Genomic DNA, 22,660 nt, shown 5'->3' on the forward strand with positions numbered 1-22,660 from the left:
TGTTATTTAAACCACCAGGAGGCGCCAGCCACGTGTTTATTGATGAAAGATCCGAAACACGCGACTCGGTTCTTTCAAACAGTTCAGTAACGCTTCAAATATCTGTTATGTGTTCAGCTATTTTACTCGACCTCAGACGACAATATTAGTCATAATATGGACACGACTAAAAGTCCGATTCAGTCATACATACATGGATTGATCGTGTCATTCGAGATAATATATAAAATAAAAACGAATCGTTTAGTCGGATTCGCGAATCGGAAGGATCGGATCATCGAAAAGGACTGAATAAAGGAACCATTCAATTAAACCGGACTTCAGCTTGTGAAAACTGGTGTTAAACGTTCACAGTTGAATTCTGCATTTATCTGTTATAAATAATGTGCATCTTTGCCATGACATGAAGACGAGCGAGCGAGCGAACAGCGACAGATTCAGTCATGTGAACAAAGAATATGTGCTGGACAGCTGCTGAGCCCCTCCTTGCCATGTGTCTCTATTGTCCAATAATCAGACAAGACACTTACCTCCTCCAACACACACACACACAAAACCATTGAGATGCATGCATGTGCACCTCTTTACTCCCCTGGAAGTGTATTTATGGTGGAAAAGTATGATAGTAATGTTTGCCAGACCTCGAGATGCTTTAGGTGGGTGAGTGGATTTCCAGTGTAATAGAGTTGGCCTGCGAGCCAATAACGATGCAAAAGCTATAGGCCAAATGTTAAGTTGTAAATGAGTCAGATTCCCAGAGCTCCTCTGCACACCCCCCAAGAACTCTATACATCCAGAGTGAGGAAAATGTCTCAGAAAATCACCCTGGACCTCTCACATCCAAGCCATCATCTCTTCCCAATGCTGCGTCTGGACGGCGCTACAGAGCACTGAGCATCAAGCAACCAGATACAAAAAAGGCCTTTTTCCCTTCTCTTGAACAGTTCAATGTTTTTACGCACCGTGCAATTAATAACTCTGTGCAATAATAATTAAGGGGAATATTAATTATATCCTCCAGATAATACACCATCTATTTTTTTCTTTCTGTCAATTATATTTCATTCTGCTGTATATAGCACATACCTTGTACTACAATAGTCTACTTTAGTTTTTACAAGTAAAGATTTAGATACACACATAGCTTTACACTCTATATCTTTATCTTATGGTTATTGTAGTGTATTTCTTAATTTTTTATACACATACTAGGCCCTTATTTGAATCATCTGTGTACTGTATTCTATTGTGTTATGGTCTCTGTGTACTGTTGTTGCTGATTCTGTGTGCTGGGTGCTCTTGTCACCCAAACAAATTCCTTGTATGTCAAAGAATCATTCGATCCTGATGGGGCGATCCAGTAAATTATCTTTTGAACATTCGTTCCTCAATAATAATTTGAGAAATTAGGAAGAGCTAAACCCCCATTGCTCATGTTTTTCTGCAAAAACGTTTAGAATCCTAGGAATTTTCCCAACCCATAGAAACTAGAATGAAGTTTATGACACCGTTTATCCTATCAGTCATGGTCAAATGAAAGATCTTCCATTTTTGAAGATTTGAATAAAATTTTAGTCATAAGAGGTGTCAAATTATTTTCATATAATCCTTTAAAGTTAATTGTGATATTGATACCCAGATCCCGCCATATGGAAGGGAAACGTCTTTGTTATGGATGTTACTTCAGTTCCCTGATGGAGGGAATGATACGTTGTGTCGAACTGACAGATGGGATTCATTAACAATTACTAACTGGTCTCGAACCATGGTCTCGCCCCGCCTACTCCACTACAGCTGTATATGGTATAATCTCTCCCCTAATCGTTACATCCAGTCTGACTCAAAAGGTTGAGATTTCAGTTGCCATTTTGGAAGATGCCTGTGGTTTCATATTAGAACGAACCATATTCATGTCCATTACACAGTTCTCCGCCCAAAATTATATAATGTGAATCACAGCTGGGTTCAAATGAAATTAGCACTTACAAAAATCCCATCATTCCGGTTGGGACCATGAATGTTCACCAACAAGACCTGGGTGTGGAAAAGTCTCCCAGATACTATGATATAATGATTGTGATGATCAGAGATGACATTAGAAGTAGTAAATTGAACATAATTTAGCTGTTCCTCTTGCCTTGGTATTTAATTTAGAATGAAAATGTGTCCCACCCATTGATTTTCAGCCTAAAATGATCTGAGATAGGTAAATGTGTCTCTTTAAAGGAACATTATATCACATTTAAGACGTTTAAGATGGGATTTTTTTTAACCTCTTTACAGGACCATTTAGACCTTAAACATTCCATGATGTAAACCTAATGGATGGTTTACCTTCCATTCCACCTCTGCTCTATACATCTGACATGTGAGAAGATTAAAAGACCCGTGTATGTGTACCTGCATGTATCTGTACCTGCGTGTATCCCTGGAGATGGTGGTCTAGTGAGTTAAACCACTGAACTGGTTAATCAAAGGTTGCTGTTTCGATCCCAGCAGCCACCACCAGTGTGTCCTTGAGCAAGACACTTTACTACATGTTGCTCCAGGGGGATTGTCCCTGTAATAAGTGCACTGTAAGTCGCTTTGGATAAAACATCTGCCAAATGACTAAAAATGTAAAAAAAAATGTAAATCCCTGAGTACATAATTATTGGTGAATATAATTATCGCTGCTTAAAGATTGTTTTATTAGAATGTCAAGACTATCCATATATCTGAATTGTGTAAAGCTAAGAAAAATGTAAAAGTGTTTATGTATTTTTGAAAAGTAAGAAACAAGTAATAGCCAATCGGAGCTTTACATAGTTTAGCTCCGGACCTTGTTTTGCGTGTAGCTGGGGTAAATGAGAGTGTAGACGCAGGAGAAAGGGAGAAGTCTAATCTAAGAGTTAAAATAGACAAACATGTTTCTAAAACCCTTAAAAGTGCTTATTATATGTAATATTTAATTTCATTGGATATTGTTATTTACTTGAGAAAATCAGATACATTGATTCTGATTTGAATTCTCATTGAATGAAGAGTTATTTAGAGGGTGCACCCAGGGTATACTTGTTTTGTTATATTATTTGTTTATGTATACTGCTGTTATCGAAAATGCAACAACAAAAATAAGTTTATGTTTAAGTAACAGTGAAGTCAACCGCTAAAGTTCTTAGCAGCTTGCTACACGGTACCGGATGTAACAAGGATGTAGGCCCGAAAACAAGTTGCAAATGTAAATCCGGAACAAAAACATCCACAGGAAGTGCAAAGTAAATGTACAGGTCCAAGTTTACAGACAAAAATTTTAGCAAAAATGTATAATCCAAGTAGGAAAACAAAAAAAATATGATCCACAAGGTTTTGAACAATCACAAAGGTTTAGTTATGCCAAAAAAGTAGATAATGCTCACTCAAAGAGCTCTACGCTTACATAGACTGCCGTCTTCCCAGTCAGAGACTTCAACAAATAGTGTAGGTGTCCTTAAATAGACAAAGCCCTCTAAATCGGACTGTACCATTATCACAAATACAGGGGGTGCGGAGAATTCAAGAACCCAATTTCACTCTATGACAGTGTTAAAACAAATATCACAAACATTTGTATCACAGCATAATACAAGTATTCCAGCATGTGAGTAGTAAAATATTCCAAAGAATAAACATTCTCCGAAACCCAGAGACTATCCCTCTGAACAGCTCTCTCTCTTGGATACTAACAGCGCCAGCGACACTCTTTGCTCCACATTAACCTCCTGCTTAGACTTCTCCTTCTGATGTCTTACCTCTCAGGTAGGTCATTTCGGCTATCCTGGGGAGTTTAGGTGTCTGAATCCTAACATCACGATACAGGGGTGCCCCAGCGCTCAGTGCTTGGACCGTTGCTCTTTTCTGTATACATGACATCCCTAGGCTCTGTCATTCGAAAACATTGCTTTTCCTATCACTGCTATGCGGATGATACACAACTCCACCTCTCATTTAGTCTGACGATCCGCATTTCAGCACAAAAACAAAACTGTTTGTAATACTGGACAACACAAAGATTAATCACAACTTCATCAAAATTAATAAGCAAATTCCAAACAACTAGATGTTTGGCAATAAATAAATGAACTTCTCCATTCACCTGGGCTCGTCAACCATCTCATCACCCAAGACTGCCAGAAACATGAGAACGGTGATCAATGATCAGCTAAACTTCACAGATCAGGTTGCCAGCACCACCCGGTCCTGTAGATTCATCCTCTACAATGTTAGGAAAATTAGACCTTCCTTATTAGGCCATAAATTGAAGCCATTTTTTGTTTAATCCCGTTCCCATATATTGGGCACTAAATTCTTTTAATTCCAATAAAAATAGCTATTGGTTTTGAACAAGAAAATCAAAGCTCTCCATGTATAATTCTGCAGTTTATTTTTTATTAGTATTTTAAGTTGGCAATAGTTCATTCCTCTTGAAATCATATTTTGCCAGCTGATAAACCTGTGCTTTAGGGATTGTATACATATACCATCTAAGGCTAAATATATTTCTTAACTATCTGGTTTAGACAGTGGTTGACAAAACCAGCAAGTCCCCCCAGCTGTCATTGGCTATTGAAATCTTGCTTGCAATAAATCTTTTAGAACGCCCCTTGATGACATACTGTATAAAGGCATACACTAGGCCTTAGTGAGTGGGGTGGTGTTCATGGGTTGTCGATCTGGGTCGGATGAGTAGGCTAGGGGGAATCAGAGTATAGACAGCAGAGAGTAACCTTTGCAAGTCAAGTGACAAGGTTTATTTACAAAGAAAAATAAATATATTAAATTGACTTAATTCATTATTTACTCTAATCGTTATAGTGAATATAATTGTTACTTGTTAAGCATTGTGTCAGTGATGTATTCGCTTATTTTGCATAGCATTTTTTGGCACGGTAACTTGGTTCGTAATTTACTGCCTATTGAAACCGCTTGCTAATTCTAAAGGCGTGTAATCTAACCGCGAAAGTCTTAGCAGACGTTTGGCATCACCCCAATTGATCAATTGTATCTTCTCAAATCTTTGTTGACACTGTATTGCTGATAAACTATGCAAATTGGAAGTTATTCCATTCCATTCCATTCCATTTTCTACCACTTATCCGAACTACCTCGGGTCACGGGGAGCCTGTGCCTATCTCAGGAGTCATCGGGCATCAAGGCAGGATACACCCTGGATGGAGTGCCAACCCATCGCAGGGCACACACACTCACTCATTCACTCACGCACTCACGCACTCACACCCTACGGACAATTTTTCCAGAGATGCCAATCAACCTACCATGCATGTCTTTGGACCAGGGGAGGAAACCTGAGTATCCGGAGGAAACCCCCGAGGCACAGGGAGAACATGCAAACTCCACACACACAAGTCGGAACCGGGAATCGAACCCCCAACCCTGGAGGTGTGAGGCAAACGTGCTAACCACTAAGCCACTGTGCCCCCTAATTGGAAGTTATCAATTATTAAATTACAAATTTGTATGCACAGAAGCTAAGCAGTATTATAATATAATTTACACCCGATTTATGCAAATTATGATTGTAAAAAGGATTTCTAACTTGAGTTGCACACGGCCATGTCGTGAAACTGATTGCTGAAATATCTGCTGCAGCTATATGCTCATGTACTTCAGTTGCAACAACATTAAACAGCTCAGGTAAACACACCTCTGAGAAATGTCGTCTGCTCGGCATGACATAACGGGGCTCAATGTGCTGGATCAGCCTACGAAATCCCACATCTTCTACGACAGAGAATGGCTGATCATCTAAGCCAATAAATTCCATAATCTTTTGTGTAATGCCATTTGCCTTGACACCATCATCATGAAACTGCCTTGCCTTTTCAAAAACGTCCTCCACAGATGGAGTGGGCGTGCTTGGAGGCGTTTTCCTTTTCTGTGCCGCGTTCCTCTCATATTCAGCGTATTGATCGGGATGTTTGGATTTCAGGTGATAAATTAAACCCGACGTGGAGAAAGTCTTTGAAATTTCCGCTTTACATTTTTTGCTGTCCGTGGGTCTTTCTCAGATATACTGAAATACGTCCACACCGCAGACATGTTGCTTCAGATAAGCACGTGCAGGTCGCGGTTTCTGTTTTCGTCATCACAACATTTCGGCCGTATTGTTTCGGTCATAAAAGTCTTTCGGGCAAAAACCGAAAATGCCCTTTTTGGCCATTTTCGGTGGCCGAATATTCGGTGCATCCCTACTATATTGATTAGTGTATATGTGTCTGTGTTTAGTCCAACTTCACGATCCTCAAATTGTTGCTCATCACTGTTTTTTTCAGGCTGTGGATAACTCTGGTGAAAAAATGCTCTCAGAGCAGAGTATCTTGTGAAGCGTAGGAACCAGCTCTCTCTGGTCCTCACACAGCAGCAGGTCAGGAACATTTAGCTTTCTCTACTTTTCCTCTTTGACTTGTCATACATGTTCACCTTTGCATGTGTTTTGTTCGCTCATCAATACCACCTGCCCAATTAGAACCGTCGGCCAGGCACAATTGAAGAGGAAGATAAGAGGATTGTATACTGCCCCTCTGTAGAGGCTGTACCAAAGGAGCAGTGGTTGGAGGAAATAAAAAACTGCCCGTTTCTGTTACCGACGTTCTTCAAAACATCTTTTGTCTTCTGAAGAAGAAAGAAAGTCATACAGGTTTGAATACATCAACATCATTTTGGGGTGAACTATTCCTTTAAAACAGAGGTGCCCAAACATTTTCCTATGAAGGGCAAAAAAATTATTTGACTGAGGGCTGTGGGCCGAAAAATCTGTGAAATTATACCAAACTGTATAATATTTAAATTAAAGTTTTATCCCATTTATTCATCACTTATTTAGCATTTGATAAAGTAAATACATTACTCTGTGATTTGTATAATGAATGCAGTTTTTATTCCAAGGTTTATAGTTCAATGAAACTAGGAACTTACAATTCAGTGAAATTACAATTCAATATTCAATAACTTACAATCTACACTATATAAAGTACATTCAGAACATAGAAACAGTGCCTTGTACAAAGTTGTGTACAATAAAAACACAGAAACAGTCACATATACAAATAACAATTAAAAGCAGTGCAGCCAGTCTCCTCTAATGAGATACATGAAGCTGGTCCTTATTTTTCAAGAGTTTTTCCAAATTGGGCTGGAGCTGACTTACTGACAAAGTCAGTACATTATGTAGGTGAGAGTCAGTTAGTGAGCTTCTCAGTTTACACTTGTTCAAATTCATCAGACTAAATGTCTGCTCACAGATGTAGGTGCTGCCAAATAGAGACAGCATCACTTGTGCCTGTTTGCACATCTTTGGGTACCTGTTTGCTGGGACACATTTGTAGAAGTCTATCAACGGTTGGGACCTGAACTTGTGTTTGAGTTCTGAATCACACTGAAGGTCAATTAGTTCCATCTGAAGATCATCACTGACTGTGTCCACACTGATGGTGAAGGGTTGAGAAAACAATTCAAAGTCAGCAGCACTGTTTCTGAAGTCCTCAAAGCGACGGTCAAACTCCTGGATAAGGTTGCTGAGAACAGCATCGTACTCTGGTAACTTTTCTTTCATCATTCCTGCCTCTTTAAGACAGGGAAAATGAGCCAATATACCTGAATTTAAGGATAGAAGAGAGAGGGAGAGGGGAACAGTGAGAGACGTGTAGTAGTGATTTGAACGATATGCAGCAGGTATGTAAAAAACTGACAAAAAGCAAAAAGAAGACAATACTACACAACTTAAAACAACTTTATAAAAAAATGATTAGCTTTATTAACAAATATATCAAATAATACAGCTGATACCAATGGATATGCAGTAAATACAAACTAAATATAATTGTTGACTGCACATAAAATGTGCAATATTATAACTATGAATGTTACCTGCTGAGAGATGTCTTTTGAGCAGCAGTAGTTTTTGTTTGAAGGCTTTGACATGATCGAAAATCTGGGTAATAATCTGGTCTTTTCCCTGGAGCTGAACATTCAAAACATTAAGCAGCTCTGTGATGTCCACAAGGAAAGCAAGGTCAGAAAGCCATTTCTGGTCCATTGGCACTTGGAAGTTACTGTTTTTGCTTTCCTGAAAAGCTCTGATTTCATCACGCAAATCAAAAAACCTCTTGAGAACCTTTCCTCGGCTCAGCCATCTAACCTCCTGGTGGTACAGCACATCACCATATTGCGCATCCATCTCGTCCAACAGTGCCTTGAACTGCCTGTGAGTCAGCGCCTTGGAGCGTATGTTATTCACAATTTTGACGACTTCACGCATCACATCAACAAGCCCGATGGATTTGGCACATAGCTGTTCTTGATGTACAATACAGTGGTACTTCACGACTTTCCCCCCACACTCATGGACTTTCTGAGACACCAACGTAGCAAGGCCACATTTCTTCCCTACCATTGCTGGGGCTCCGTCAGTTGTAATTCCAGCCATATTCTTCCATTTTAATTCGTTCTTTTTTAACACGCGCTCAACAGCTAAGAAAAGGTCCTCACCTTTAGTAGTCCCTGAAAGAGTCTCGGTGCCAGCAAGCTCTTGTGTCACTTCAAAATCTTCATTTACTCCACGTAAAAATACCAACAGCTGTGCGGAATCAGATATATCTGTGCTCTCGTCGCAAGCTATTGAAAAGGCAGAGAAGGCTGCTGCCTTTACCTTGATTTGCTCACCAATGTCCTCTGCCATATCCACTATGCGTCGGGTAACGGTATTCCTTGACAAGCTGATTTGCGAAAATGATCTTATTTGAGAGGGGCATACTGCTTCTGCAGCAACTGCAAGGCATTCTTTGACAAACTCTCCAGTTGCGAGGCCCTTCAACTTTTAGCAATTAATGCAGTAATTCCATAGCTGGCCCGTGTGGCATTTTCTTGAGCTGACGAAGGACGTAGCAGTGTACTCTGCTCCGATCGAAGTTTAGCAAGCAGCTTGTTAGCCTCTTGCTTTCGTGCCTCTCCGCTGTACTTTGAGAAAGCCGAAGAATGTTTTGTTTCATAATGACGACGAATATTGTACTCTTTCAACACAGCGAATGACTGTTTGCAAACTAGACACACTGCCTTTGAATTAACCTCAGTAAAAAGAAAATCATTTTGCCAATTTTTTTTAAATGTCTCTTGTCTGTGTGCCATTGCCGCCCTCTCTCCATTATAAATGTTAACGTTCCTTGTGGCAAATCGCACCGTTTCTGCGAGTCACAGTGCGCATGCACAGTAAATAAGAGTCAAATTCGCTTAATAATAAATTATTAATCCTTTAATTTTAACGTACATCATTGTCACTCAAAAACATGTCATGTACAATGTTAAAATATTATGTCAAATCAGAAATTAAAATCTGCATGGTTACCGTTTTCCCTATCTTGCCATATATGGCATCGCGGGCCAAAATAAAGGTTGCAGCGGAACAACTTTGGCCCGCGGGCCCTGGTTTGGGCACCTCTGCTTTAAAACATACACGAATAAAACTGTTATAGATGAATAATTCTCTTTCTTTAAGTTGTTATTATAGACAGAAAAGAGGGATGAGTGAATCAAGGAATTAAAGAAAGTTTGGCTATGAGTGATTGAAAATAAAAGTTTGGACATAAATGCTTCTCTCTCTCTTCTTTGATTTGTTTTGATTTGCTCCAGTACACTTGCTGTTGTATAGTCAAAAGTTAGAGGCAAGGCAAGTTCATTTATATGTCACACTTCATACACAGGTGATACATCACACATAGAACCCATAATGCATAAGACATCTTTAAAAAGTCAATGATTTAACATTACAAATACAACTTAAGGATGTAAATGATAATAAAAAGGAAATGAAATGGATTCGAAATGTGCATTAAAAAAGAGAGAAACAAAAGATAGAAATAAAAGTGCAGTAGGTGTGAACCAGCACAGTGGTCAGGTTGAAAATGCACTGCTAAACAAATGTGTTTTTAATCTGGATTTAAAAGTGGCTACTGTTGGAGCGCATCTGATGTCTTCTGAAAGCAGATTCCAGCTACTAGGTACTATTATTTGTTTTAAGCTTTCAAAAATAAATGGATTGACTAAAAGAAGAGTGAATGAATCCAGGAATTGATAAAAGATTGGCTATGAGGGACATTAGTTGTTACTAATAGGAATAGTCTTAAAAGTGCCCAAACTCTAAAACTGTAAAAAGACCTGTACAAATGTCTAGAATCTGTAATATATATTTTTAACACAATGTTCATTTCAAATTTCAACATTCAAGATCGTATTGGTCACACACATAGGACATTCATGGACCTGAAATTAAAATCGTAATAAGGAATAACACAAATAATGTTAATGTAATGCGTAAAACAGTAACAACGTAAAGTGACAACTTTAAATTCTGCCAACAGTGGGATTGACACCAGTAACGTTATGATCATCTTTACTCCCATTGAAATGCATAGTTAGAAAGAAAACAATGTTCTTACGATAATTTATGAAACGCAAAGAAAAAAAACTTTACTGCTGGTGGACAAAGTCATGAATAAAATCATCCCTTTCTTTTATTTCTTCTTTCCGCTTCTCCACCCTCCTTCACAGTCTTTGCCTGACCTGAGCGGCTGGTCTCGTTTACTCTCGCGATACTTTGTTGGCACGTGTGATCGTAAAACGGCTGCTGCGGCGATCAAAGTCGGACAAAGTGTCTAAACAGACTGCATCGCTGTTTTCAGGCGGCTGCAGATTCTTGCGTCGCCGAATGAAGTCGAACAAGCCTATTTTTTCTCCAGTTATTGCTTGGGCTGACTGTGGAGACTTGCCATTGGCTGTTGTTTTGAATAATCAACGAGGTAGCACTTTGCATGGTCTGTCTTCCATTTTGCCATGTTTTTATTACTCATTTATACATATAATACATATAATGTGTATAATAAACCATTTTCTGACTCGTAAATCTCATCATGAAACTTTAATGAAATTTGTCTGTGTTTACCACCGTTTGAAATACTGTCATTTGGAAGTATAGGTAGAGGACGGCTCCATATCTAATGCGTGGTCGTGCGGGATGGAGCGCTCTCCATCTCGGAGCATGACGTGATAGAGACATCGGTCTCTATCACAGGGTTGAGACTCTCCTGCTCGGCCACGTTTATCACGTAATGACAGAACACTACATGTCTTCCGCTTCTTGTCTCTCTGCGCAGGCGGCGGGTGACAAGTTTGTCCGTTGCTACGTGACTGTCACGTGATGTATTGAAAGAGCGCGAGAACATAACGACAATTGATAATACTTTTCAACAGAACTTTTCCTTACATGTCAAGTGATTCACATTTGTTCCTGGTCTTAATATTAGTGTATTTTACTATAATTACTTATCATTGTCGTTGCCGAATTATTTACTTTCACTTTATTTTCTAAATCTATATTAATTGAAGCGTAACGCCGCTAGCATATTAGCGTGTTAGCTTGCCTTCTGTTGACATTGTGGAATATCATCTCCCCCTATTTGTCTTGTGTGCTAACTGTTTCTCTTTTTAAGCGTATATACTAAGACTCATCAAGCAACCTTGCTAAGTTAGGATTGCACTTCATACCCGGTGAGTTATGGCTTCTATTCCTATTGTTGTTACTTGCACCTCATGTCATATGTTTAGTTTAGCCTTCTCTGTCAGCGGCGAGGGTTTTACATGTGATAAATGCAGGGAAGTAGTTAGGCTGACGGAGAAGATCTTACAATTAGAGTCTCGCATCCCATCTTTATTTGAGGATAGTAAGAGTGTAAGGACCGTAGAAAACACTTCGGATGCGAGCAATGTTAGCGCACACAGCTCGGTTGCGGTTGAAAATCCCCTGCAGCAGGGAAGCTTTGTAACGGTGAGACGGCATAGTCGCAGGACAAAACATCACTCAACCGTTCCGATTAAAGTCTCGAACAGGTTTGCCCCGCTCAGTGACGCACCGACTGAGAAACCTGCTGAAAGTGCCCTAGTGATCGGTGATTCTATTGTCCGGAACGTTAACATAGAGGCACCAGCCACCATAGTCAAATGTTTACCGGGAGCCAGAGCGCCTGACATCAAGTCAAATTTAAATGTGCTGGCTAAGGCTAATCGTAAATACAGTAAGATTGTTATTCATGTCGGCACAAATGATGTTAGACTCCGTCAATCGGAGATCACTAAAGATAATATTAAAGAGGTGTGTGAGCTCGCGAGCACGATGTCAGACACTGTAATATTCTCTGGCCCCCTTACTGCTTACTGCTTACCGTGGTGATGAGATTTATAGCAGATTATCATCACTAAATGGCTGTTTGTCTGAGTGGTGCCTGCAGAATAATATAGATTTTATAAATAACTGGAAGAGTTTTGAGGGCAGACCTGACCTGTTGAAACGAGATGGTCGGTTTCCCTCCTCTTTAGAAATTTGGCACACAGTCTTAATAATGCTAAAGTCTGACTACCTGGGGCCCAGGTCAGGAAGGAGACAGAATGGCTTAACCAACTGTCTGCTTGCCGTCTCGCGTTACAGAATACACAAAATATACAACATGTAATAATCCCTTCTTACAAACAACATAAAATAGAGACTGTGTCTGTCCCCCGGATTAGCAAACATAAGATATTGCGTAAACCTCTTGAAAGTAATTTAATAAACGTTAAACAAATCAAACATGAACAAAATACAGATAATCAACTGTTACGACTCGCATTGCTTAATATTAGATCTCTCTCAAATAAAGCACTTTTTGTTAACGATTTGATAACTGATCATAAAATAGACATGCTTTGTTTGACAGAAACATGGCTAAAGCCAGATGATTATATTACTCTAAATGAATCCGTTCCCCATGATTTTTACTATAAACACGAGCCTCGTCTAAAAGGTAGAGGGGGAGGTGTCGCTGCACTTTACAATAATTATTTTATTACCTCCCAGAAGTCTAATTTTAAATATAATTCTTTTGAAGTCATGGTACTTCACGTAACCCTTCACGTAAAATTTATTCTAGCATTTGTATATAGGCCTCCAGGGCACCACACAGATTTTATTAAAGATTTTGGTGGGTTCTTATCAGAACTAGTACTGGCGCAGATAGAGTCCTTGTCGTTGGTGACTTTAATATCCATGTAGACAATGATACAGATGCCTTGGGACTGGCTTTCAAAGAAACTCTTAACTCCATGGGCGTTAGTCAACATGTGTCAGGACCCACTCACCTTCGTAATCATACTTTAGATTTAATACTTTCTTATGGTATAAATGTGGACGATGTTAAAATCGTTCAGCAGAGTGAAGACATTTCGGATCATTATCTGATATTATGTTTGCTTCAATGGCCTACGGCTGCAAATCAAACTCCTTGTTACAAATATGGTAGAACGATTACTTCAACTACCAAAGATGCGTTTCTCGATAATCTGCCTGAATTGTCTAAAATATCTAGCATGAGTAAAAACGTTGACGATTTTGACACTACTATAGAAAATTTTAAGTCTACTTTCTCGGAAATATTAGACACAGTTGCTCCTCTGCGTTTAAAGAAAATTAAAAATAGCAGCCCAACACCGTGGTATAATGAACACACTCAGACTCTAAAAAAAGCGTCCCGGAAAATGGAGCGCAACTTTAAGAAAACTAATTTAGAGGTATTTCGTATACCATGGAAGGATAGTACTCGAAATTACAGGAATGCCATAAAAACGTCTAGATCCGCCTACTTTTCAACACTAATAGAGGAAAACCATCACAACCCTAGGTTTTTATTTAACACCGTGGCTAAATTAACAAAAAATAAGTCATCATCGACGTCAGATTCTGATTATCAGCATAACAGTGATGAATTTATGAACTACTTCACGAGTAAAATCCAAGATATAAGAGAAAAAATTATAACAATGCAACCTGTAGTGAAATCCGCTGAACAAACTAACTACAGCACCCCTAAGGAGAAATTGCAATTATTTTCTACAGTAGATCACGATGAACTGTCTAAAATCATTAGATCATCCAAATCAACAACATGCATGCTAGACCCTATACCTACAAAACTACTGAAAGAAATGCTCCCAGAAATTATAGATCCTCTTCTCAGTATTATTAACTCATCTCTGACATTAGGACATGTGCCTAAAGCATTTAAGGTGGCTGTTATAAGGCCTCTTTTAAAAAAAACCAAACTCGACCCTAAAAACTAGGGAATTACAGGCCTATATCGAATTTACCTTTTATATCTAAAGTTCTGGAAAAAGTAGTTTCAACTCAATTATGCTCCTTCCTCCAAAGGAATGACATTAATGATGAATTCCAGTCTTGATTTCGAGCATGTCACAGTACAGAGACTGCTTTGATAAGAGTTACAAATGATCTGCTTTTAGCGTCTGACCGTGGCTGTATTTCGTTATTGGTGCTGCTAGACCTCAGTGCTGCATTTGACACCATTGACCACAGCATACTTCTACATAGACTCGAAAATTACGTCGGCATTAACGGAATAGCATTGAAATGGTTTAAGTCTTATTTATCCGACCGTTTTCAATTTGTAGCAATAAACAATGAGGCGTCCCGCAAATCACAAGTCTAGTACGGTGTACCACAGGGCTCAGTCTTGGGGCCTCTGCTCTTCGCATTATACATGCTACCTCTAGGAGATATAATAAAGCGACACGGAATTAGCTTTCACTGTTATGCTGATGATACTCAACTTTATGTTTCCTCGAAGCCTCACGAAACCCAGCAGTTTCATCGAATAAAGGATTGCATAGTTGACTTAAAAATGTGGATGAGTAACAATTTTTTACTACTAAACTCGGACAAAACAGAAGTGTTACTTACTGGACCGAAAACTGCTATAGGTAACAACCAAGAATACTGCTTAACGATTGACGGATGCTCCATAAAATCCTCGTCATCAGCTAAGAATCTTGGCGTTGTATTCGACAGTACTCTGTCATTTGAAAGCCATGTCGCCAACACCTGTAAAATTGCATTTTTCCATCTTAAGAATATATCTAAATTACGTCATATGCTGTCACTGTCAGATGCAGAGAAATTAATTCATGCATTCATGACATCAAGACTAGATTAGTGTAATGCACTTTTAGGTGGTTGCCCTCCGGGCCTATTACAAAAACTGCAACTGGTTCAAAACGCGGCAGCTCGAGTTCTTACACGTACAAAAAAGTATGAGCATATAACCCCGGTTCTGTCAACCTTGCACTGGTTACCTATAAAGCATCGCATTAACTTTAAGATCCTGCTTATTACCTATAAAGCCCTACATGGTCTAGCGCCGCAGTATTTGAATGAACTTCTATTGTATTACAGACCTCCGCGTACATTACGCTCCCGGGCGTCCTGTCAGTTGGTAATACCTAGAATTTCAAAATCAAGTGCAGGTGGTAGATCCTCTTCTTATCTAGCGCCTAAACTTTGGAATATTCTTCCCTGCACGGTCCGTGAGGCAGACACACTCAGTTTAAATCTAGACTAAAGACTCATCTTTTTAATCTTGCATACACTACACCTCCATAATATTAATCCTCAGAGGATTTAGGCTGCATTATTTAGATCAACCGGAACCAGGAACACATCCAACAAAACAAATGATGTACTTGTTGCACCAAAGAGTGCAGAACAGTACTCTACTCTCAGTCAGTCTTGTCTCTTTGTTCCAAGGTTACGGCAGGATGCAGTTCATGCCCAGACCTGATGGCAGAGCTGAGAATGGGAAGCGGTGACCTGACAAGAGCTAAGAGGATAGAGCTGGATAAAGGACGCGACAACTTTGTTTTTGCTACAAGATTTAAAATGCTATTAGATTGTTAATGATAATCTTAAATCCTTCATATTTATATTTTTATTAAGCCTTGTTGTGCAAGCACTGTTGAGCTTGTGAAGAGGCAGCAGCTTTTGCCAGAGGGGAACTGGAATCCCCAGGTTGGGCCTGGGTTCCCCTGAGGTTTTTTTTCTCGATGGGAGTTTTGGGTTTTGCATATTATTTTGCACTATCTGCCTGGCCGGGGGGGCTGCTTTAGAATTCATACTTGTATTAAATGTGTCTCATGTACAGCTGCTTTGTAACAATGAAAATTGTAAAAAGCGCTATATAAATAAAGTTGAGTTGAGAGGTATCGCTGAGGGTCCGCATCCCTGGAGTCTTTCCACTACCACTTGAACAGGTTCATTCCAGGTTGGTATCTCGCATAACGTTAGATACATTTAGTTTTTAATGATGTATTTATTATTCAGATAGAAAATCATGTCCTTTCCAATTGGTATATTTTTTCTCCATAGGAACAAGTGCAAATGCTCTGAATTTCCAGCTCTACCTCCTGGAAGGCTTGAACAGGTGGAATCAGGATCGGGCGAGTGACCAGCAAGCCAGAGTCCCTTCTCACTGGGGATATGGATGTGTTTACAATTATTGTAATCGTAAACACAGAAGTTGAATTACAATTTGATCTATGTGTTATGGTTTGAATATCATTAGTCATGTATGTGTGTGTTTCTTTTTGTTCTCCTGAGTCTGACTGGACAGCCCCTCGTGGTGGATCCCGACTCGGAGAAGACCGAGAACATGCTTGAGGATGTGGATGAAGGAAGGTACGAAGAAGACGAGGGCTTCGATGAAGACCAAACCTTGGATGTTACTCTATCGAGTCTCTCAGATGAACCAAGCTTCTCTGTTTCCTCCTGCTTTCTGTCCTCCTCTGAGTCTCTCTCCTCCCTAGCTGCTGCCTCCACCACATTGGCTGTTGACTCCATGCCACAGTCATGCACCTCGGCGTCTACTTATGAGTCTGCGGTATGTAAATAACATATTATATACACTGAATCGTTAGGTGCAGCTGCGGTCGTAGCTGTACTTGATCCTGAAGAAAGCACAGCTATTGACCAGAGGTGCTCCGATCAGGAATTTTTGAGCCGATCACCGATCCTCGATCACTGAAAGCTGTATCGGCCGATACCGATCACCGATTATAGGAGCTATATGAAGCTTTCTCAGTACCAGAAGAGAAAGTGTCAAGAATTATCAAATGAATATTAGTTACATATTTGGTAACACTGAGCATTTATGTATAATGCATTATAAAGAGTTATTAAAGGGTAAAATGCATTATTAATATTCATAATGTGTGTTGTAATGCATTATATGTAGTTGAAAATAATTATAAGCAATTTAATATATGTCGTGTTACAATGAATTGCTTAGTGTTATAATGTATTAACTGTAATAACAATTATCTATTAGACATTACAATGCATTAAAATGTGCATTACAATGCTTGAAAACTACTTTTATAATGCATTAAACATACATGCTTCAAGGAAAGTGTTACCACATATTTCCATAAAACATAGCAGCATGTGACATGAGTCCCAGAAACCCTTTGTCTTCCACAATGTAAAGTGGCCGTGATCAAAGCAAATTTATTACATTATTTTATCTGATAATCTGATATTCATAATCTTACTGTCCTTGCAGTAGGGTTGATGCTTTTAAAAATGTCTCTGTTACTGACAGCTGAGGAGAGGTTGTGCTAGACTTAGACTTTTCATTTATTATTCAATGTTTCAGTTGTCGGACATAAAATAACAATCTAATTACAAGCAAATGTTTATGTTCTTATGTCCATTCAATAACAATGACAGGTGCCTGTAAAAGGTGTTTTTTACTAACAAGAAAGCTGTGGTTTGGTCATATGTGACCCTGGATCCCGAAAGCAGTCTTAAGTAGCACGGGAATATTTTTAGTTAAAGTCAAAAATACATTGTAAGGGTCAAAATGATCGAATTTTCTTTTATTCCAAAAATCATTAGGATATTAAGTAAAGATCATGTTCCATGAAGATATTTTGTAAATTTCAATATGCTAAATATATCAAAACTTTATTAATATGAGTGGATGGCCATTAACAGGGCCTTTTAATAACAACTTCAAAGGCAATTTTCTCAATATTTTGAATATTTTGCACCCTCGCATTCCAGAGTTGTAAACGGGTATATCTCCACCAGATATGATCATATCATGACAATTTATACATCAATGGAAAGCATAATTATCCAGCTTTCAAATGATGTAAAAATCTTAATTTCGAAAAATTTTCCCAGAAGACTTCTTTTGTTGTCCCGGTTCACATATATGTGCTGCTTCAGTGAACAGAGAAAACGCAGTGAGAGACATTTTTCCACTTACTAAAAGCAATTATTTATACAAAAAGACATTATTTTATGAGGTAAAAACTCTGTAAAAACGGCACCACAGCGCGCCTGTGTGTATGCGGGGACTGATGGATGCATATACAGCTCGAGTCTCTGTTGACCACATGCGCGTTTAGCAAAACTGAGCAGGCATTTGAGAGTTAGCTCATGAATAGGAAACACACGTCCACGTTCTAATGACACGAAATGATGAAAAGGGGAATTAAAAAATCGCCTTTATTGTAGTCCGTCAAAATGACAGATTCCCTTCAGATTTTTCTATCACTGGTAGAAAAAATGAATCTTTGGTTGACGCGATCTCTGCATCTGAGTTGCGCTCGAGCTGCTGAACTGCCCGCTGACTCTGCGCGAGGCTAACTTTGAAAACTAGTCGCACTGCTTTACGTGACTAACCCTCAAATGTCTAAAGAGGTTGTTGGTGTAAAAATGTTTTGGGTGCTTCCCGCATCGTGGAATTCGCATAGTACACACGTATCAGATTGATAATGCATTGTCTATTTCACACACCTTGTAGAATTGCCAGACCGGTGAAGCCATTTTCATAGCTGCTTTATTTCCGCATCCAAATAATGTTCTTTATAACGCGGATCAAGTACAGTCGCAGAGGATCCGAATAGATCTCAGTGAAACGTGTGCTGACAAACTCTAAGAGTGTTCTTTTCATTGTTTTCACTCCGTGGTCCGTCTCAACCTCTTTGTTTAGGAGACGCTTTAGTGCTGCGATTAAAGGAATAACGTCCGAAACATGTGCATCAGATGAGCTGATCTCTTTAGTCAGCTGCTCAAAGTGGGCAAGAAGAGAGAGAATGTTCTCTATTAAGACCCACTGGTGTGAAGTGAATGTCGCGGGAACCTCGTGATCTGCGCTATATGCAGCCAAGACTCGCTTTTGCGCAAAGAGGCTTTGCAATATATAAAAAGTGCTGTTCCACCGCGTACTCACGTCTTGCTGGAACCGTTTTCTTGGTGTTGCAAACTGATCTTGCATAGACTGCAAGCGGGAATAGGCCAGCTGAGAATGTTTAAAGTGGCCAACAATTCTTCTGCCTAAAGCCAGTGCGTCTTTTACGCTGCGTTGAGACAACACCCCCGTCTGAGCTCCATATGTCTGTCGTGAAACTGATTGCTGAAATATCTGCTGCAGCTATATGCTCATGTACGTGAGTTGCAACAACATTAAACAGCTCAGGTAAACACACCTCTGAGAAATGTCGTCTGCTCGGCATGACATAACGGGGCTCAATGTGCTGGATCAGCCTACGAAATCCCACATCTTCTACGACAGAGAATGGCTGATCATCTAAGCCAATTAATTCCATAATCTTTTGTGTAATGCCATTTGCCTTGACACCATCATCATGAAACTGCCTTGCCTTTTCAAAAACGTCCTCCACAGATGGAGTGGGCGTGCTTGGAGGCGTTTTCCTTTTCTGTGCCGCGTTCCTCTCATATTCAGCGTATTGATCGGGATGTTTGGATTTCAGGTGATAAATTAAACCCGACGTGGAGAAAGTCTTTGAAATTTCCGCATTACATTTTTTGCTGTCCGTGGGTCTTTCTCAGATATACTGAAATACGTCCACACCGCAGACATGTTGCTTCAGATAAGCACGTGCAGGTCGCGGTTTCTGTTTTCGTCATCACAACATTTCGGCCGTATTGTTTCGGTCATAAAAGTCTTTTGAGCAAATACCGAAAATGCACTTTTTGGCCGAATATTCGGTGCATCCCTACTATATTGATTAGTGTATATGTGTCTGTGTTTAGTCCAACTTCACGATCCTCAAATTGTTGCTCATCACTGTTTTTTTCAGGCTGTGGATAACTCTGGTGAAAAAATGCTCTCAGAGCAGAGTATCTTGTGAAGCGTAGGAACCAGCTCTCTCTGGTCCTCACACAGCAGCAGGTCAGGAACATTTAGCTTTCTCTACTTTTCCTCTTTGACTTGTCATACATGTTCACCTTTGCATGTGTTTGTTCGCTCATCAATACCACCTGCCCAATTAGAACCGTCGGCCAGGCACAATTGAAGAGGAAGATAAGAGGATTGTATACTGCCCCTCTGTAGAGGCTGTACCAAAGGAGCAGTGGTTGGAGGAAATAAAAAACTGCCCGTTTCTGTTACCGACGTTCTTCAAAACATCTTTTGTCTTCTGAAGAAGAAAGAAAGTCATACAGGTTTGAATACATCAACATCATTTTGGGGTGAACTATTCCTGTAATAACAACTTAAAGAAAGAGGATTATTCATCTATAACAGTTTTATTCATGTATGTTTTTGTCACGGGGTGACAAATAACCCCCGGAACTATTCACCAGAGAAGTGTTTCCGCGGGGATACTCCCAGTGTAACACTGTCCCCGGGCCTGTGTGTGTGTCTGTCGCCATGGCAACTAACCGGCAGATTGGCAACAGGTGTGGGGACTTCACTCTGAGTGCCTGATTGAGGCCACGCCAGCATTCTTGAGAGGATAAAACACAAGGGGAAGTGAAGGCTGGGTTGTGTTGCGTCGGGTTGTGCCGTGTTCTGTTCTGTGCTGTGCTGTGCTGTGCTGTGCTGTGCTGTGCTGTGCTGTGCTGTGCTGTGCTATGCTGTGCCTCCTTCTCCGTTGATCTGGAGTGGTCTCTCCCATCGGGAAATGTGTGTGGAGTATTACAGCTGAAGAGTTATCGTGAAGGAAGAAGAGTGTGGCTTGTGGGACCCAAGGGCAGTGAAAGAGAGTGGAATTCGTCGCCTGGACTGGGAGAGAGTGAAGGATTATCAGGGAAAATTCAAGGAATATCGTCAGCAGTGGGAAAGACGCCAGTGATGAGTATTTGATCCGTTGTTTATATGCACTAAACACTGAAGTGGTATTGAGAGTTCGGATAGTGTGTGGCACGAGTGAATTAGTACACCGAGTGGATTGTTGATCTGACTCTAACTTCTGTCCTCCCCTTTGCTGAATGTGACGATATCTGCACCCGCTTTTCTCTGGAGAGAAATTGAACCCTTGCACGGACGAGATTTGATATTGTGGGAGAAGGACCGGAGGGGTGAGTGCTGGCCCGAATGCACGGTGTGCGAGTGAGATGCTGTGCCTGAAGTGACGATTCACACGGTTTGTGTTATGGAGTGAGGTTTATTGTGTGGAGAAGTAATGGTAGTCTGCTGTGCACTCTCCTCCCAGTCTTTCATCCGCTGTCTCCAGGGAAGGGCTTTTTGATACCACAAAGCGCCCGATTTATTACTTCAAGGCAACCCGGCTCTTCAACAGCATGTAAAACCTTCAGAATTGACACAGTTAAACCCGGCTGTATCGTTCCAGTGAATAGCTGAAGTGGAGTGTTCCGCTCAAAGTGTCCTCTCCGCCTGGTGGTCTCCACATGTCCCGCCGAAAGCCTCTGTCCTGGTCAGAAAGGAAGAAGGTATTTCTGCTGGATGTTGCATAGACTGTTGAACAGTTAAATACTGCTACCTTGTTACTGTTGTGGCTCTGACGCCCATCTGCACAGCGTGAAGTATCTGTCCCCTGCCACACCCGTGAGGTCTGTTCACTGCTGTCTGAAGCTTTGATTCTGTCTGTTACAGCGAAAGCCCCGCTCAGCTTGTGACCTGAGTTTGTTGCAGCTCTGAAACCCATCGGTGTAGTGTGAAGTACCCGTCCACTATTCGCCACTGAGTCCGGCGTCAGCGCCAGAAGGGAGTAAGCTCCGACTCACCTGTTCCCTTGGGACACCCACCTGTTTCTTACTCACCACTGTGAGCCCGGCGTCAGTGCCAGAAGGAAGTGATCCCCGATCCACATACCTACCTAGGACACCCACCGTCCATTACTCACTACCGTGAGTCTGACACCGTTGCCCGACAAGGCTTGCTTTGGATTCCTAGGAAGAGGAAGGAAGAGGATTTTAGATTAGGGTTTTCAAATTACTTTTAAATATAAAATAAAGCTTGTGATTCTTTTATTCCTGTCTCCTGCCTCCTCCTTTGACACGCTCCTCAGGGTGATTCTGGTCTAGGGGTGGGTGTAGTCTGGCTTGACCCACTCCGACCTGTGACATTTTGTAGACAGATAAGAGGGATGAGTGAATCAAGGAATTAAAGAAAGTTTGGCTATGAGTGATTGAAAATAAAAGTTTGGACTTAAATGCTTCTCTCTCTCTTCTTTGATTTGCTCCAGTACACTTGCTGTTGTATAGTCAAAAGTTAGAGGCAAGGCAAGTTCATTTATGTCACACTTCATACACAGGTGATACATCACACATAGAACCCATAATGCATAAGACATCTTTAAAAAGTCAATGATTTAACATTACAAATACAACATAAGGATGTAAATGATAATAAAAAGGAAATGAAATGGATTCGAAATGTGCATTAAAAAAGAGAGAAACAAAAGATAGAAATAAAAGTGCAGTAGGTGTGAACCAGCACAGTGGTCAGGTTGAAAATGCACTGCTAAACAAATGTCT

At 40.3% G+C, this 22,660-nt stretch overlaps 2 protein-coding genes across 8 annotated transcripts; one reads left to right on the forward strand and one right to left on the reverse strand.

Moving 5' to 3' along the window:
- Positions 1-6,044: 6,044 nt before the first annotated feature.
- LOC130407484 (uncharacterized) lies at positions 6,045-22,153 on the forward strand. 7 transcript variants are annotated; one of them, XM_056730371.1, is made up of 9 exons: positions 6,045-6,403; positions 6,506-6,676; positions 10,582-16,172; positions 16,277-16,408; positions 16,508-16,585; positions 16,714-16,787; positions 20,020-20,111; positions 20,213-21,241; positions 21,376-22,153. In XM_056730371.1, exon 3 carries the CDS (start codon positions 13,165-13,167, stop codon positions 14,176-14,178), a length of 1,014 nt encoding a protein of 337 aa, XP_056586349.1. In that variant the 5' UTR covers positions 6,045-6,403; positions 6,506-6,676; positions 10,582-13,164; the 3' UTR covers positions 14,179-16,172; positions 16,277-16,408; positions 16,508-16,585; positions 16,714-16,787; positions 20,020-20,111; positions 20,213-21,241; positions 21,376-22,153. The 7 variants fall into 7 exon arrangements, 6 of the variants coding, with proteins under 6 accessions (XP_056586349.1, XP_056586344.1, XP_056586348.1 ...); XM_056730366.1 differs by having other exon boundaries at positions 16,277-16,787; positions 21,376-21,613; positions 21,777-22,153; XM_056730370.1 differs by having other exon boundaries at positions 16,277-16,585.
- On the reverse strand, positions 6,668-9,643 carry LOC130407483 (general transcription factor II-I repeat domain-containing protein 2B-like). Its single transcript, XM_056730364.1, has 2 exons — positions 7,906-9,643; positions 6,668-7,632 (listed from the first exon to the last, which is right to left on the reverse strand). The coding sequence occupies exons 1-2, from the start codon at positions 8,714-8,716 to the stop codon at positions 7,118-7,120; spliced, it is 1,326 nt and encodes a 441-aa protein (XP_056586342.1). The 5' UTR covers positions 8,717-9,643; the 3' UTR covers positions 6,668-7,117.
- Positions 22,154-22,660: the final 507 nt, after the last annotated feature.

The sequence above is a fragment of the Triplophysa dalaica genome, chromosome 19 (assembly GCF_015846415.1).
Source record: "Triplophysa dalaica isolate WHDGS20190420 chromosome 19, ASM1584641v1, whole genome shotgun sequence".
NCBI classification, from domain to species: Eukaryota; Metazoa; Chordata; class Actinopteri; order Cypriniformes; family Nemacheilidae; genus Triplophysa; species Triplophysa dalaica.

Bases quoted from the DNA above. Each gene is read 5' to 3' on its own strand.
- LOC130407483 (XM_056730364.1), bottom strand. From the start codon at position 8,716: ATGGCAGAGGACATTGGTGAGCAAATCAAGGTAAAGGCAGCAGCCTTC. The intron at 7,633-7,905 runs GTAACATTCATA...CCTTAAATTCAG, and splicing joins CAAAAGACATCTCTCAGCAG to GTATATTGGCTCATTTTCCC.
- LOC130407484 (XM_056730365.1), top strand. From the start codon at position 13,165: ATGGGCGTTAGTCAACATGTGTCAGGACCCACTCACCTTCGTAATCAT.